The 17,702-nt window shown below is 43.7% G+C and overlaps 1 protein-coding gene across 1 annotated transcript in view; it reads left to right on the top strand.

Annotated features, from left to right (window-relative positions):
* The window catches only part of PRRC2C (proline rich coiled-coil 2C), a 138,955-nt gene that overhangs the window by 13,936 nt on the left and 107,317 nt on the right, over positions 1-17,702 (top strand). The window contains exons 2-3 of the mRNA XM_082266565.1: positions 15,099-15,271; positions 17,486-17,663. Coding sequence (XP_082122691.1) covers positions 15,160-15,271; positions 17,486-17,663 — 290 coding nt within the window. The 5' untranslated portion in view covers positions 15,099-15,159. The remainder of the gene's footprint in view (positions 1-15,098; positions 15,272-17,485; positions 17,664-17,702) is intronic.

Here is a 17,702-nt window from a genome sequence, read left to right as displayed (position 1 = left end):
ATGGTAGCAGGTGATCTGGCCTGATGAGTCAAAACTTTGAAATATTTGGCTGTAGCAGGAGGCAATTTGTTGACTGAAGGGCTGGAGAGCGCTACAAGTGTCTGCAGGGAACAGTGAAGCATGGTGGAGGTTCTTGCAAGTTTGGGGCTGCATTTCTGCAAATGGAGTTGGATATTTGGTCAGGATCAATGGTGTCCTCAATGCTGAGAAATAGACACATACTCTATCCAGCATGCCATACCATCAGGGTGGTGTGTGATTGGCCCGAAATTTATTCTGCAGCAGGACAATGACCTCAGACATAGTCAATGTCATTAGGAGCTCTGTACAGCAGGAGTCTCAAACTGGCGGCCCTCCAGCTATTGCGGAACTACAAGTCCCATCATGCATCTGTCTATGGTAGTAATGCTTGTAACTGTCAGCTTAGCAATGCCTCATGGGAGTTATAGTTCTGCAACAGCTGGAGGGCCCCCAGTTTGAGGCCCCTGCTTTAAAGTAAAGAACAAGGAGTTCTGGAAGTGATGGTTTTGCCCCCACAGAGCCTTGATCTCCACATCCATCTGGGATTACAGGAAGAGGCAGCCTACATCTACAGAATATCTGTGGTTAGTTCTCCAAGATGTTTGGAACAACCTACCTGCCGAGTTCTTTCAAAAACTGTGGAAGTGTATCTTGAAGAATTGATGCTGTTTTGAAGACGGTCACACAATATTGATTTGGATTTCTCTTCTGTTCATTGACTTTCTATTTGGTTAACTGAAAAAAATAAACTAACACTTCTAATTCTTAAAGAGGTTGTAAACCCATAGATTGTCTTTCAGGTTGCGAAAAAAAAACAACACATAATGAGCTATTATGCATCGCATACTAGCTCATTATGAAATACTTACCTTGGAACGAGCCCCCGCCGTGCCACTCACTTGCCTGTATGACGGGCGACTGGACATGGTCTTCCGGGATCACGGCATCCGGCCATCTGATTGGCCAGAGCCACGGTGACGTCACTCCCGCGCACAGCACGGGACTCTGAAGGAACGACACGAGCGTCCGTTCCTTCAGAGCGCATGCGCCAGTGACGTCACTGGCTGCATGTAAGGTAAATATCTCCTAAACGGTACAAGTTTAGGAGATATTTACAGTACCTATAGGTAAGCCTTATCATAGGCTTACCTATAGGTACAACTTGCAGAGGAGGGTTTACTTCCTCTTTAAAGTATTCTTTATTTACAGTATTTTTTCCACACTTTTTTTTTTTTTGTGTTTAAAAAGCATTAAATACTGTCTGGTGGGGGGAGGGGCAGAGTCAGGAGTTTGGGTTTATAGCACAGCTCGAGGCAAGTGACCAAAAACAATTGAAATGCATATATGTGAAGGGTTTGTCTGACCAGCGTCACACATTCTCTGGAAGATACTTTTGGGACTTGCTCATCCCTCCTACACCACATAACTTCCTGGTTTAGCTCTACGGCTTCTGTGTTCATTGGACTGTGCATTCGCAGTGCAGGGATGCTGATTCATTGTCCCAATGAGCAGGCTGAATAGGGAGAGGTGACACAGGAACCTGGAAACTAAATGGTGTCGTGTGGCTGTGTATTCCAGCGGCATGTTTTAGTCACCAAACAGGCTGAACATAATGACCCTTCATATGGAACTGTTTTATTGCTGTTTTTAATATGTTTGCAATGGTCAATCTCCAGACTCAGGTGTTCAATGTGAGAATGGGGAAAAAAAAAACAATGTTCCTAGAGTTGGGCTTTAACCACTTTAAGACCGGAAGATTTTGCTGCTTAATGACCAGGCCCTATTTTGCATTTCGGCACTGCGTGACTTTAACGGACGATTGCGTGGTCGTGCGACACTGTACCCCAAACGAAATTGACGTATTTTTTCCCCCACAAATAGAGCTTTTTTTTTTTTTTTTTTGGTGGTACTTGGTCACCTGTGCGATTTATATTTTCTTTTTTTTTTTTTTTTTTGCGCTATAAAAAAAAATGTGAAAATCTAATTTTTTTTTAACATTTTAGGCCAATTTATTTTCTGCTACAAATTTTTGGTAAAATAAATTGCAATATGCGTATTTTGATTGGTTTGCGTAAAATTTATTGCGTTTACTAACTACGGGAAAGATTTGTCATTTTTATTTTTTTTACTAGTAATGGCAATCTGCGATTTTTGCAGGAGTGCGACATTGTGGCGGACAGATCGGACCCCTAACTGACATTTTTGACACTTTTGGGGGTACCAGTGACATTACTACATCAATCGGTGCTAAAAATATGCACTGTTACTGTAATAATGCCATTGTCAGGGAAGGGGTTAATACTATGTGTGATCAAGGGGTTAAATGTAAGCTTAGGAGTGATTCCTGTGGGGGGTTGTGCTTGTGAGATGACCATAGACATGCGATCCTTTATAGCAGGATCGCATGGTCTCTGTGATCATGTCAGGGAGAAGGACGGGCGGCTGTGTTTACATCAGCCGTCCGTCCTTCTCTGTCAGTGGGGAGAGATCGCCAGTGTCAGGCGGCCATCGGAGCTGCCTGACACTCGCGCCAACTTCTCCGCTGACGAGCGGGGGTGGTAGCGCGCGATCACCCCCTAGCTCCTACCAGGCGAGCACCATAATTGTACGGGGCTTTGCCTGGGAGAGCCAACCTGCTGCAGTACATCGGCGGCTGGATGTAAAGTGGTTAAACCACCTGACAGTTTGTTTAGGGTATATATTATACTCCCAAAACAGATGTAGGTATCATGCATATAAACATGATCAACACAAGATCACTAAGGTAGCCAAGGCACTGCGCGGTGCTGGATAGCATGCAGTGATTTGCATGTAGCAGCTCCTTTTGGCTCTGAGGAAGAGGGTTCGCCCTCGAAACGTGTCGGCCTATCCCTAGCAGACTCATGCGGATCACTGCCTGCTATCCAGCACCGCCTTGGCTACGTTGGTGATCTTGTGTTGATCATGTTTATATGCGTGATGCCTACATCTGTTTTGTGAGACTACCTTTTTTTTTTTTAAATTTTAATAAATCCTTTAGTGGTAATGCACTAGGTCGGTGCGCCCTTCTCTTGTCTTTTAGTGTGTTTCGGATACCCTTGGTCCTGAGTGGGCAGCAAGACCACGAGCTCTACGTTTTTATATACATTCCATTCCCCCATCACACATCACTCGAGGGCAGGAGATTTGTTTTAAAGTTTTTCTTTGGGACCTGCTCTTGTTTTAGATTATATCGAGGAGAATGCGACAGGAGATGTGGCAAAACAAAACCTCCATGTATGCAGAAACAATCCATGGAAGGGAGAGCTTGTTGAGTATCCAAAACATGTAAGCCCAGGGCTCACTGCCACCGTCGGGCTCCGCTAAATAAAGTGTTAGTGTTTTGTGTGTGCTCACAACTCTAGATTCTCAAGTTTTTAAGCCTTGTTTTCACAGGTGGCCAGGGGGGTGGTAAAAACAAGTAGTTGATCTGAATTTTTGTTGGTGGCTTACAGGTGACTTAAGCCTCGTACACACGCAACGAATTTCCGCCGACCGGTCGTCGGTCTTTTGTCCAGAGTGGTGTCTGTTGGTTGGAATGTGCCTAGACTGCACACGAATTTTCCCGCACGACAGAATTCTACTTCAGAAGTGATGTCATGTGTTGGATTGCTTTGTATGTGTTTTTTCATCTCTGAGCATGCCTATTTTTGCTCATAAGATTTTTTTTTTCCCCACGAAATCTGTACTAATGAGATGAAAATTGGCCGTGTTTTGACGGTCGACAAAAATTGTATAGCCTGCACAACAGGATTTTTTCGGCCGAAAAGTCGGGAGTCGGTTGTCGGAAGCACCATACTAACAAGCTGAAAATGGGCAGGTCGGACGAAATTTCCCAGCCGAATTTCTACTTGTGTGTACGAGGATTTAGACTCTGTTCATACTAATGCAATTTCAGATGCAGAGAAACGGATAACGATGGAAATCTTATTATTTTCAATAGTGTCCATTCACATCAGTGCAGCTTGTTTTTTTTGGAAAAGGCACCTGTGCTACTTTTGGTGCGGTTGTAACATAATTTTGGCCCCTTAGACGTGAATGGAAAATGCCCCAAATCTGTAAAATGCATGTACATGTGTTTTAGGGTCTAACCTGCTACAGACTACCCCTTGCTTTGCTCGCACTACCGCGTCATTTATTCACCAGAATCTGTGAATGAAAAAATGACAGGTCACATCTACCGCTGCGGCAAACGGCTTGTAGTTTTCAGTGGACCACAGGCTTGCAGACTCGCACGCGTAGTCTATTCACACAGCTACATCTTTGTAACATCCCATATATATATATATATATATATATATATATATATATATATATATATATATATATATATATATATATATATTAGGGCTGCACGATATTGGGCAAAAAAGTACATTGCAATATTTTGATATATATATATCGCGATATTTCTCCAGTCACGTGCTATCACTGGGAGACGCATATCACAGGGGAGGAGACAGGCCGCACCGAGGAAGACGCTGCTTCAGCGCTCAGCTTACATGACACTGCACAGCTGGAAGGAAGCGATGTGTCTGCGGTGTGCCCGGTGCCAGCTGATCACCTCCATCCCTTCCCCGATCTCACCTGGTGATGGTGCTGTGCCCGGAGTGTAGCTGGGCAACACCCCCCCCCTCCCCCCTGGACCGAGATCCGGTGTTGTGTCTATCGGTTTCCCCTTGCTTTCGCCCCTCCAGCCCGATGCAATCCAGCCCTCCCAGCTCTGCCTCTAGTCTCCAGCCGACCATTACTCCGCCCTGCTCCACCCATTGTCCCCCCCCCCCCCCCCATTGAATCTACTTACAAAACATTACAGCCTGATCCCGCCCCCGTGTGCGCAGCCGATGCAGCCAGGAGAGACAATGGGCGGAGTAATGGTCGGCTGGAGACTAGAGGCAGAGCTGGGAGGGCTAGATTGCATCGGGCTAGAGGGGCAGAGTTCTGATCACAGCCGAAAGCAAAACGAATGTGTCGGCTGCCAGCACTGAGTTCTCCCTGTGCTAAATATCGTGTCTTCTGCGACATGAATATCGCCCGCAGAACGATAGTCGATATCACATCGACTATCGTTCATCCCATATATATATATATATATATATTTTAATTTTTTTTTTTTTATTATTTAGAAAGGGGAATTTGGCTTTAAAGAAGAAAAAAAAAAAAGTACCCATAGTTCACAGCAAGAATAAGTATGGATGTGCCGATACTGAGTGTTTTTACAAGTGCTCTTGAAAATGCTCCCAATACCGGAAACGGATACTTTGCGGTGCGATTTGCATGCATACAAAATGGGTTTAAGTCGCAAAGAATTTAAATGCGATTTGAACAGGTATGTGGTGTGATTTCCTGTCATCCCATGCGGTTTCCCCCACCGCTCCTGTGTGAACCCAGGCTTGTCATAGTGATTTGAGTTTACACAGGAGATGTGCGGGAAACCTCCCTCCATGACTGGTTTCACCAGCTCTGGCTACCAATCAGACTGGGCACCTCCTGCCTCTCCCATGGCATTGTTCCTTGCATCTCTAGAGTTTTCTCAAAAACCATCCCCTTTGGTCCCGTTGTGCTAGCTTGCTGCCACCCCCCACTGTCAGCTCCCGAAAAGCCACTTCACCGGTCCTCTCCTTGCAGTACAGACTACAGGGATTTTAACTGGACGGCACCATCACATGGACGCCGCTGAGCAATCAAGCTGTCTACAAACCTACTGTGTCCCACTTCTTTGATTGGCCCAAGTGACATAGGATTCCTAGGGTGGGATAATCCATTTACTAGAGCCAGCTAGGTGCTCTCAGCACTTGAAACTTGTTCCTTTTTTATGCAAGCTTATTATGGTATGGATTGTTGTTGGCCAAGGTGCTTTTAAATACTGTACATTTAATGGAATTCATACATGTTTGAACTTCTGTGCAGATATTGAAGACTGAGATAGATGCAGCACTGCGGTTACTATAGCAATGCTACTATAGTAACTATGCAGCAATAATGAGAGGTGCCCCAAGGAGACAGACACGGAGGGGACACACAGCTGCTAATAACAAGATAGTAAAAGGCACAGAGGTGAGGTAAGGGAGAAGCTAAAGAGGAAAGAACACCGGTGCACAATGTAAGGAGGGCTTAGCATGAATGGACTTCTTACTGCCTGCTGGTTAGTATGTGGATCCTTGTGAGCTAGAGACGATATTTAGCACTGACCAAAACAGTCCGTCTACTCAAAAATAGGATCCTTGCTTTAGAAATTCCCCACTTCTATTATAGTGGATGGTCTTACTTTTCCTTTGTCTCTTTAATGCATATAAAATATAAAGCAGAACTCCTATATCTAGACCTCTCATTCCTTAATAAAGTGAACCAAAAGCCACTGTGTGTGTGTGTGTAAAACCTTAGATTGCAAGCATAATTCATCCCAGAAGCATGCTTGTAATCCAAAGCACTCTTATATCAAGACAAATTCAGTTTATAGTCCATATAAAAAGAAAAAGATTCTAGCAATATGATGGTTTGTATAACCATAAAATGGCCGCTTCCACAAGGGGAATACAAGCAGAATCCAGCAGGAGCTACACGGTATAAAAAGAGGAACCTCGAAGTGTAGCAATATGGTTCCATTTAATGAAGGTACAACATTTAGCAACTCACATGGTTGATGATTAAAAGAGGGACATCTAAGCATGCAGGCATTCGGGGTAAAGCTGTCCACATAGACCATCCTTGCACCGCCGGCTCTCACCACTGTCAGTCTGCAATCGTGATCGGGAAGACTACCCTGCAGTAGAACAATCTGAAAGCGAGGCTTGAAGCACTTGTGGAAGGGATGATGTCGATGGCGGTGCGGAGGATGGTCTATGTGGACAGCTTTACCCTGGATGCCTGCATACTTTAGATGTGCCTGTTTTAATCGACAACCATGTGAGTTGCTAAATGTTGTACCTTAATTAAATGGAACCATATTGCTATACTTGGAGGTGCTTCTCATCTCTTTTATTCTCAGTTGTGAGTTGAGGCTACTTGTATATCAAGACATCGCTTGTTTATCAAGTCCCTATTTATAGACCAATTTTGCTTGTCTTGCAAAACGCTCGTAAACCAAGTTACTCTCAATCCAAGGTTTTGCAAATGAACCTTAATGGTATCCCAGTCGTAGGCTGGAAACACATGCAATTTTTTCTTTAAGGCTCCATGTACACGGGACGTTGTTAAAAGTCACTTTGAATGCTGGAATTTTTAGGACGTTTGAAACGTCCGTTCGCTCGCGTTTGTACCCGCGTTTAGCGGGCGTTTGCGTTTAGAAGCGTTCCTAGAGGTCAAAAAAATTATTCCCCTTTTAAAATGGAAAAACGCTAAACGCGGGTCATCGCGTTCGGACGCGTTCGGACGCGTTTGTGCATTTGGAAACGCCGGGAAACACACATTCGAACGCAAATAATTGCGTTCTAAAAACAGTCCCTGAACGCAACTGCCTGCAAATGACTGTAAACGACATGGTGTACATGGACAGATAAGATAAAATGTAGATGGGTTCGGGGGCTTCTGAAAAAAACACCCAACTGCTCCTAAACGGCCATTTCCAGCGTCCCGTGTACATGGAGCCTTAGAATTATTATTTTTTTTTTTCTCCCTTTAGATTTGCCAAAACGATATAATATGAGGTCAAACCGAAACACTTTCAATTTGTATGCAATCAGGCAGGCCCTCGCACTACATAGTTGACGGTAATGCCCCATACACACGTTCTGATAATCGTACGACTAATGTTTCGTAAATTGTTGCATGTTACTAAAATCGAAACCAACTCTGCGTACAAACCATTAGGTTTTCTTCGTACGATTCACTGACCAAGTGTATTTTTCGTAGCTACGTATCGGAAGTGATGTCATATACGTCTGACCCCTGCGTCGTGCAACGTCATTTTACTGTTTCCGATCATGCGTGGTATTTGTCGATCGACTTTTAGCGTACGCATACTGTACTGACGAAACGATTATCGTTCGCTAAGATGTCGTACGACAGAAGTTTTCCTGTTTGTCCCTTCGGATTTTGTTGGACAAACTGTTGTGATCGGCTGTCGAAAGCTGTGTACTAACGATCAGATTATCGTGAGATCAGGTTGAAAGTGAGTTTTGTCGTACGATTATCGGAACCTGTGTATGGGGCATTAATCTAAAGGGAAATTGAACAACAAAAGTTGTTTAGTGTGTATCCAGCTTAAGACCGTAGGGTTCTTAACCGCTTCAACTCTTCTGGGAAGGCTGTCCACAAGGTTTAGGTGTGTCTATGGGAATGTTTGACCATTCTTCCAGAAGCGCATTTGTGAGGTCAGCACTGATGTTGGAGTGAAGGTCTGGCTCGCAGTCTGCACTCCAATTCATCCCAAAGGTGTGTTATCAGGTCAAGGTCAAGAGTCTGTGCAGGCCAGTCAAGTTCCTCCACCCATTTTCTTTCTATATATGAGAATATATATTTTAAAGCACACTTTTTTTTTTTTTTCTAGGACCTGAAAAAAAGGTTTTGGATCTTTTCCCTTCAGGGAAAGGGATAAATAGTTATGTGGCGGAGATAGGCTGCACACCACGTTGGTTTATTATTCGTCTCTTTTCTCCTACTGTACATGTTTTAGCAAATGTGTTGCCAGTGCATTTGGTTTGAATCTGTGTTACCAATTGTAGTTACTTTGTAAATGAACTGTATGTTCTAAATTCCTTCTGTTTCAGTTCTGCTAAATTTATTTAGTGCCATCTCACTGTGCTTTAAAGGAAAAGTATAGCCAAAGCTATTTTCGCTGTGCTTCCTCTATGGATCACAGGAGTGCACTTCATTCTGCACTCGTGTTTTCAGCTCACATCGGGTCAAGATGAGACCCACCCAGAAGCCTGGACTTGAAGCTGACTCGGCCTTTCGCCAAGCCGTTGAGAGCCTGAGCCAGCGGATCCTGGCCCCTGCACAGCCTGGAGCTCCAGTGAGCACTAGAGAGGCAAAGCAGGAAGCCGATGGCTAACAAGTCACCAGAACTGAGCAGTCGGTGGTCTTTGATTGCTCTTGGGGTAGAGTCGTCAGCTGAAGCTGGGATCAGTGCTGGAGACCATCTAGGCGAATATACTTTTTTTTTTTTTTTTTTTTGTATTATTCCTGAACTTTTTAAAGCATTTTTTTTACCCCAAAAGTTTATATTCCTGATATGTGCCTGCTATACCATGTACTTGTATGAGAAAGTACCCGGTTTCCTTTGTATTGTTTCCTTTGTGTGATATTCCTGCCAGTCCCTCTGCTTTCCTATTAAAAACTGACCACACAAAGGAGAGCACCCCATGATCAGTTCTCTAGCTATGCTGGGAACTCAGCCTGCTCTCCTCCAATGATCAGACTTGTCCTGACACACCCCCACTGCAGAGCCATTAGCTGGGAAGCTCAGTGTGCTGCTGCTTCTCCTCCTCCCCCAGCTCTTATGCAGCTGAGAACAGAAGGAATGTGATCACTTATATAAAAAAAAAAGATATTACGAATATATATTTTATATCCTTTACAAACTTATTTTGCCTTTTTTTTTTTATTTCTCTTTTTAAAATGAATGGGTTGTTTTACAAGGTGATAGTTTACAATCACTTTTAAGCTGGCCATACGTGATTCCAAATTCAGCTAGTTCAGCAGGGACTGGCTGATTTTTGATCCAGGCATGGGCAGGCTGGTTGTACAGAAATTGATCTACTGCGACTTCTGCACAACTACCCTTTTGGTTTTTCCCAGTCGATCAGTGGTGCCGGCAGTAGCCAGTAACACTGTTCAGCATATTCTGAAAGTGGGGAGGGCTTCCTGCTGTCAGAATACAACTCAGTGGGAAGGACCCCCCCCCCCCCATCAACATGAAGTGTGTGAATGGGGGAATCTGGCCCTCCCCCCCCCCCCCCCCCATTCATCCCACTGGGTAAACAAAAGAAAAAAATTGCTATCGTATGGACTGCCTTATTGGCATTCGCATTATTCATCAATGGGAGTTTGAATGAATTTATTGTTCACAGAAGCCAGATAAGGACAATTTTTTAAAAAAAATCTGATACCACCTGCTGTATTTGCTACTTCGCTACTCTTATCTCCATTAACACGGAGCTGGTGTCAAAGCTGAACTCCAGCCTTAAAGGCTTTCGGAACCCCCCGCCAGTCTCTGCCTCAATGTGATAGCAGGTGGGGGGGTCTTCTCCCCTTAACAGCTGTCACACTTCAAAATCCACATGGCCCTGCAGGACTTTGCCCACATGTCCGCATCCTTCATTTAAAGTTTTCATGGTGTATCTAGTGCAGAAAGAACAGAACGATTATATCCTTTAATAATAAACATACCACAAGAATGTGAAGCCATGCCAGGCACTCTGAAAAGATGAATATGAGGGCACATAAAGAGCCGTGCTTGATATTGGTTAAAGTGGAGCGCACATATTTCAGGCTTCTTTTTGAACCTATTGTAATGCAGTGTGATAAGCCTGATTGGCTATTCTGCATTGATTACTTTGCAGCAAGTAGCATTCACATAGAAAATTAGAAATTTCCCTAACAAAGGAGATGTAGCTCCCTCAGCTGGGATTCCAAAATGGCACATTATTTCATTCTTAATCCTATTCCTACTTTATCCCATCAGTAACATAATTTTGTTTAATAGTCTTTTTATGAAAGTGAAAAAAAAATAAAAAATTTAAAACGGATGTATACCCTAACAAAAAAACCTGCAAGATAAAGGTATATTGTGCTAGTATGAATCACATACGAACGCATTATAAGGAAGTCCCTGCAGTGGCACCTGGTCACCGCTGAGGGGGCTGACGTTTCTTTTATATGGATACAGTTTTATGACAGCTTAATTGTCGTTAAAAGTGCAACAGCGCTTAAAGCTGAAATTTGGCCTGGGCAGCAAGGGGGTGAAAGTGGCCTGTATTGACGTGGGTAAAGGAAACCTGTAATAAGGAAATGTGAAACCTAAAATGCGATCTGCCTGGTTCTACCAGACTTTTTTTTTTTTTTTTTTTTTTTTTTTTTTTTTTTTTTTTTTAGAGCTGTGTGCTTGTTCAACATGAGAACTCGGACAGTATTTAAATCATAACGCCTGATCTTGTTTCGAGTCAGCAACTCAAAGCACTTGGTTTAGCTTTGAAGCTAAGGAACTCAAAGCTATTGATTCAGCGTTGAAGCCACACATACTGTTTTTTTTTCCTTTTTGAACTTCAGTACTTCATCAGTGAAAACTGAATCTAAACTTTGAAAACTTTTTTTTTTTTTTTGTTTTGTTCAGGCAGTGCACCATTGCACTCTACTCCTTTTTTGTTAGTAAGCTGGTGATCCTGAAACGCATCTGCTTGTTGTACTGGAGCACCCACTGCAGGTTACTTAGTGCCTCTCAAAGAATTGGCTTTAAATCAAATCATTTTTTTTTTAAAGAAGTTTTTGTACCGTTTGTTCCAGCCCAACTTTGAACATTTAATGGCCTGTTGATGGTCTGTTAGTCACTTCTAGCAAGTTTTGCATTTCCATACAAGGTTATGAGATTGCAAAACCTGCTTAAAGTGGGTGAGAAGGAGCCTAACTGCAGGTTAGATGCACCTGTCAGTGAATTCTGAATGATCTCCGGTTGATGTCATACTGATGCCATGGACACAAGCCCTTAAGGTAACTGTTGATGCAAAGAGCTTCACTCTAGGAAGTACTCCTACTGTCCAGCAGTGTTTGTATAGCTGCCGGGGATCTGAGAATTCGGGTTTGGTTAAATAGTGAAGTTTCTGTATTTAGAATAGCTAAAACATTTACTTGATCATCTATATCAGTGGTCCTCAACTCCGGTCCTAAGGGCCCACTAACAGGCCAGATTTTAAGTATTACCTTGGGGAGATGCAGACTAGAGTACTGCAATCACTGAGCAGCAAATTATATCACCTGGGATGTATTTCAGTTATCTTGCAAACCTGGCCTGTTAGTGGGCCCTGAGGACCAGGGTTGAGGACCACTGATCTATATAACTTGGGTTGTTTTACTTGTTGCCTGGAGTTGCCCTATAATCATGATTGGTATGGGAGGTGTCCAGCTTTGACAGAAGTATACATACAAGGCTTTTTAGCTACAACAATTAACGTCTGACTATATACAAATGTATAAAACCACTTGTCGGGTGAGCTTTTTATAGTTCGAACACACACTTGGATTGATTTACTAACGGAGTCCGTTTTTCTCAGCGGGGGATCGAGCCGCCGATCCCCCGCTGAGCAGCAGGAAGACAGCTGTATCTCCGCGCTGTATGCGGAGACACAGCTGTCAGTTCCCCATGCATCTCTATGGGGGAAATCTGATGTCAACGGACCGTCAGTCCGTTCTCACCCGATCCCATCCGATCCGCTGGACGGATGGAAAATAGGGTTTCCATCCGTCCAGATTTGACGGATCGGGTCGGATGTCAGCGGACATGTCTCCGCTGACATCCGATGCCCCATAGGAATGCATGGGGGAACCGTTCAGATCCGCCAAAAAAACAGACAGGCGGATCTGAACGGTCCGCCTGTGTGAAAGGGGCCTTAAGCTTGTTCAATTAAGCTTTGACAAAAAAAAAAAAAAACTGGAAGCTGATTGGTTTCCGTGTAGAGCTGCACCAGATTTTGCACTCTCCAGTCCTAGTAAACCCCACTATACGATAAAATTAAATGCCACCGTGTGGCCACTGACAGGTAAAGTGAATACCATTGATTTTCTTGTTACAATGAGATCTGAAAGTCGTTGGGATAGATTAGGCAGCCAGTGAACATGTTCCTGACGCTATATGTTGAAAGTACAAAAAATGGGCAAAAGTAAGGATTTGAGTAGTGATGTGCCGAAATTGGGGTCTTCAACATTGTGCCTAAAGAAAAAAAAAAGTGCCAAACGCCCACAACTTTGCCACAATTTTACCTAGCTTATAGTGTTTTTCGTAGGTCATGTAACTAAAATAATGCATTAAAAACGCAACACGGGTGCATTTTTGATGCGCTCCTGCTGCGTTTTCAATGGGGAGGTGCGTTTTTGTGTGGTTTGCCAAATCTGCACAAATAATGCATTGGGCAGAATTTATAACATCGCTTCAAAAGGTGCCGATAATGGCCTTTAAATTCATATTAAAAAGTCTAATATAATACATTTATTTAGAAAAAATAATATATTTTTAAAAACCGTCAATTTTGGTTTCGGCCAAGTGCATCCTGAATTTTCAGTTATGGCACCGAAATTTTCATTTTGGCGTACTACTAGATTTGAGGGACTTTAACAAGGGTCAAATTATAATGGCTATACGAATGGGTCAGAACAACTCCAAAACTGCAGCTCTTGTGGGATGTTCCTGGTCTGCAGTGGTCATGATCTACCAAGGAAGTAAAACCGTCACACTGGCAACAGGGTGATAGGCAGCCAAGCCCCACTGATGCCCATGTAGTCTAATCCAATAGAAGAACTACTGTAGCTCAAATTGTTGAAAAGTTTTGTGCTGGTTCCGATAGGTGTCAGAACGTACAGGGCATCACGGTTTGTAGCTGCCTAGCCGCAGACTGGTCAGGGTGCCAATGCTGACCCATATCCACAATCAAATACCTAATATATTGGGCATGTGAGCATCAGACATGGCCCAAGGAGCAGTGGGAAATGGTGGCCTGGTGTGATGAATCCCATTTTCCTTTAGATCATGTGAATGGCCAGGTGTGTGCACATCACTTACCTGGGAAAGAGATGACACCAGGATGCAGTATGGAAGAAGGCAAGCTGGTGGAAGTAGTGTGATGCTTTGATCAATGTTCTGCTATGAAACCTTGAGTGCCTATTCACACTACCGTGACTTGCCAGCGGACTGATCAGCCTGACATGTCGCGGTCCATGCAGTGCTACGGGAACCGTTCTAATAGGAGCGATTCAAGTCGCTCCCACTTAGAAAATAGTTCCTGTACTACTTTGGGGGGACATCGGAGCGACTTGCATTGACATTCATTATATGAAGTCCGTGCAAGTCGCGCCGAAGTCGCGGTGCACGCGTCTTCACAAGTCGACCCCGAAGTCGTGCCGCGGTAGTGTGAACCGACACTGAGTCCTGCTATTTGAGTGGCTGTTACTTGACACCTACCTAAACAACAACAGTGTACTCTTTCAGCAGGATAATGCGCCCTGCTACACTACAAAAATGGTTCAAGAATGGTTTGAAGAATACGACGATGAGTTTGAGGTGTTTGTTTGGCCTCAAAATTCTCCAGATCTCTCTCCAATTGAGCAACTGAGACATGCTGAAAAAACAAGTCTGATCCGTGGAGGCCCCACCTTGCAATTTACATGAGTTAAAGGATCTACTACTAACAGCTTGGTACCAGATACCACAACATACCTTTTCAGAAGTCTAGGGGAGTCCATGTGGGTCAGGGTTGTTTTGACGGCAAAGAGGGGACCTACGCAATACTTAATATTAGGTGATAAAGGAAAAGGAATTGGCAGCACTCCAGGTTGAGTCAAAATCCAGATTTATTGACTGGACATCCAAATTATGACAATCGTGACAAGGTAGACACGTTTCACACACTGACTGTGTGCTTAATCAGTAATGATTAAGCACAGTCAGTGTGTGAAACGCGTCTACCTTGTCACGATTGTCATAATTTGGATGTCCAGTCAATAAATCTGGATTTTTGACTCAACCTGGAGTGCTGCCAATTCCTTTTCCTTTATCAAGCTTTCACGGAGGCGAGCCGGGGCATGCACCGGTGTGAGTCATCAGGCAATTACACCACCTTGAGCAGTGAGTCCTTGTCTGTTCACTCAGTATTAGGTGGGTGGTCATAAAGTCATGGCTGATTGGTGGATATTGAGATATAGATAGGTAGAGTATATGTGTTTATTTTATGCAAACATGCATGCATTCAGCAAACACAACTTCCTTCAATTTACTTAAATCTGAGGCAGATAATTTGCATCCTGTTATTGGTTGTAGTAGTTTAGCTTAAACCAAAGGCCTGATGCATTCGTAAACCTGAAATGAGATCTTTTGCTATTCTGAATGTAATATATTGTCGTCTTATGTTTGTCAGAAGAGGACTGGGTCCAAAAGTGAGGCGGAGGGTGTACCAGACTCGATGAATTTCCTTCGACATGTCGGAGAAGCCAGGCCAGAACGCAAAATCAAAGGATGGGAAAAAGTATGCAACTCTCAGCCTGTTTAATACTTACAAGGGAAAGTCACTAGAAACACAAAAAACTACTGGTAAGTAGAATCACAATGCAGTGTAGTATCTGGTCTCAATTGTTTGTGTTTTTTTTTTTTTTTTTTTTTAATTTTCCATTGATTTAAAGCGATAGTAAAGCCCGCTTGTTTACACCAACAGGTAAACTTCTAATAAGGCTTACCTGTAGGTACAGTAAATATCTCCTAAACTTGCACTGTTAAGGAGATATTTACTTTAGTAGCAACCAGTGTCATTGGTGCATGTGCACTGCACTCAGTGGACGTTATGCTGTTCATTGAGAGAGCTGTGCCACAGCGGTGACTCCCTCACGGCTCAGCCATTCAAACGGCTGGAGCTCGGAAAGATGACTGGGTGAAGAGGGAAACCCTGTCAGCGGGCAGAGCGCACTACTGGAGGGCTTTACACATTATACATGGTAAAATAGTTAGTGAGGTTGAAAAAAGACACCAGTCCATCCAGTTCAACCTATGATGTGTGTGTGTGTTTGCTTTTAACCGTACATTTTATACCCCTGTATGTTGTGGTCTCTAAGGTGCCCATCTAATAGTTTTTTGAAACTATCGATGCTCCCTGCTGATACGACTGCTTGTGGAAGAGAATTCCACATCCTTACCGCTCTTGCAGTGAAGAACCCCTTACGCACATTAAGGTTAAACCGCCTTTCCTCTAGTTTTAGTGAGTGGCCACGTGTCTTCTTGTATTCCCTTTCTCTGAATAGTTTGTTCCTTATGCCAGGGTCGCCAGTACAGTATTTGTACATTGATATCATATCCCCCCTCAATCTCTTCTCCAGAGAGAATAGGTTCAGTGCTTGTAGTCTTTCCTCATAGCCGATGTCCTCCATTCCCTTAATTATTTTTGTTGCCCTTCTCTGGACTTTCTCCAGTTCAGCACATCCTTCCTGAGGACCGGTGCCCAGAACTGGACAGCATACTCCAGATGTGGCCGGACCAGAGACTTGTAGAGTGGGAGAATAATCTTTTATTTCTGGAGTGAATCCCCTTTTTTATACATCCCAGTATTCTGTTGGCTTTGCTTGCAGCAGCTTGGCATTGTCTACCATTACCCCTAGGTCCTTTTCCATCCTAGACTCGCCCAGAGGTCCCCCCCCCCCCCCCCCCCAGTGAGTAGCTTGGTTTCTGGCCCCCAAGTGCATTACTTTACATTTTTCAACATTAAACCTCATCTGCCATGTAGTTGCCCACCCCATTATTTTATTCAGGTCTGCTTGTAAGGTTTCCACATCCTGCATAGAAGATATTGGCAAGCCTAGTTTAGTATCATCTGCAAATACTGAGATTGTGCTAGATATCCCCTCCTCTAGATCATTTATGGATAAATTAAACAGGATTGGTTGCAGGACAGAACCCTGGGGGACCCTACTTTCCACACCCGCCCAATCCGAGTACTCCCCATTAATCACCACCCTCTGGACTCTCCCCTGGAGCCAGTTCTCTATCCAGGTACTCACCTTATGGTCCATACCTACCTTCCTTAGTTTGTACAGTAAGCGTTTGTGGGGAACGGTGTCAAAGGCCTTTGCAAAGTCCAGATACACCACATCCACAGGCTTACCTTTATCTAGGTGGCAGCTCACTTCATTATGCTTTTAACTTGCAAGGGAATATTTTATTTGTTTGCAGTTTAATACTACTTTAACTGGGACACAATTATAAAGCTACGTGGCCTTCATACATCTCGTGTATTCAGGGGAAGTCCTCGATCATAGACATTGAAGTAAAAGCATTTTAAGAATTACATGCAATTGTTTGAATGCAGTTGTATTTTACGGTTATGTGACATTTCTATTTGGAACTGCATGTGAATGGTACAGGAATGCTGTGTGATTTCAGCCCTATTCATTTTGAATGGGCTGAGATCGCAGTGCAGCAAAAATGGTGCATGCACTACTTTTTGATACTCGTGGCAATCACATCGCATGGTGTAGGCAAACGCACTGCATTTGTGGTGTTAATTTTGCACTGACACCCCCCCCCCCCCCCCCCCCCCACAGCAGATTGCAAGGGCAGTGTGATTTGGAATGCGGTGCAGGAAGCCACACCGCTTTCCTGCACTGCATTTTAATGTGAACGGGCCCTAGCTTGTAAAATTCTGAAATTCTGATTGTTGTGTGGTTTGCTTGGAACATCAATGCTCACATTTCGAGTGAACAAAGTGGAGCAGTCTTGGTTTGAAGCCTTTCATTTAATTTATGCCTTACTCTCTTAAAGTTGCTGCACGTCATGGACTCCAAAGTTTGGGAAAGGTTGCTGTTTCTCGGCGCATGCCTCCACCTGCAAATTTGCCTAGTCTTAAAGCAGAAAATAAAGGAAACGATCCCAATGTGAACATTGTGCCCAAAGATGGATCAGGCTGGGCATCAAAACAAGAGCAAAATGAAGAGGAAAAGTGAGTATAAAAAAAAAAACTCATAACAATTGTGCAATA

Source organism: Pelophylax lessonae (genome assembly GCF_965119305.1).
Source record: "Pelophylax lessonae genome assembly, chromosome: 8".
Taxonomy (NCBI): Eukaryota; Metazoa; Chordata; class Amphibia; order Anura; family Ranidae; genus Pelophylax; species Pelophylax lessonae.
Note: the sequence above shows the minus strand (reverse complement) of the source record. Positions and strands in the feature narration are given on the sequence as shown.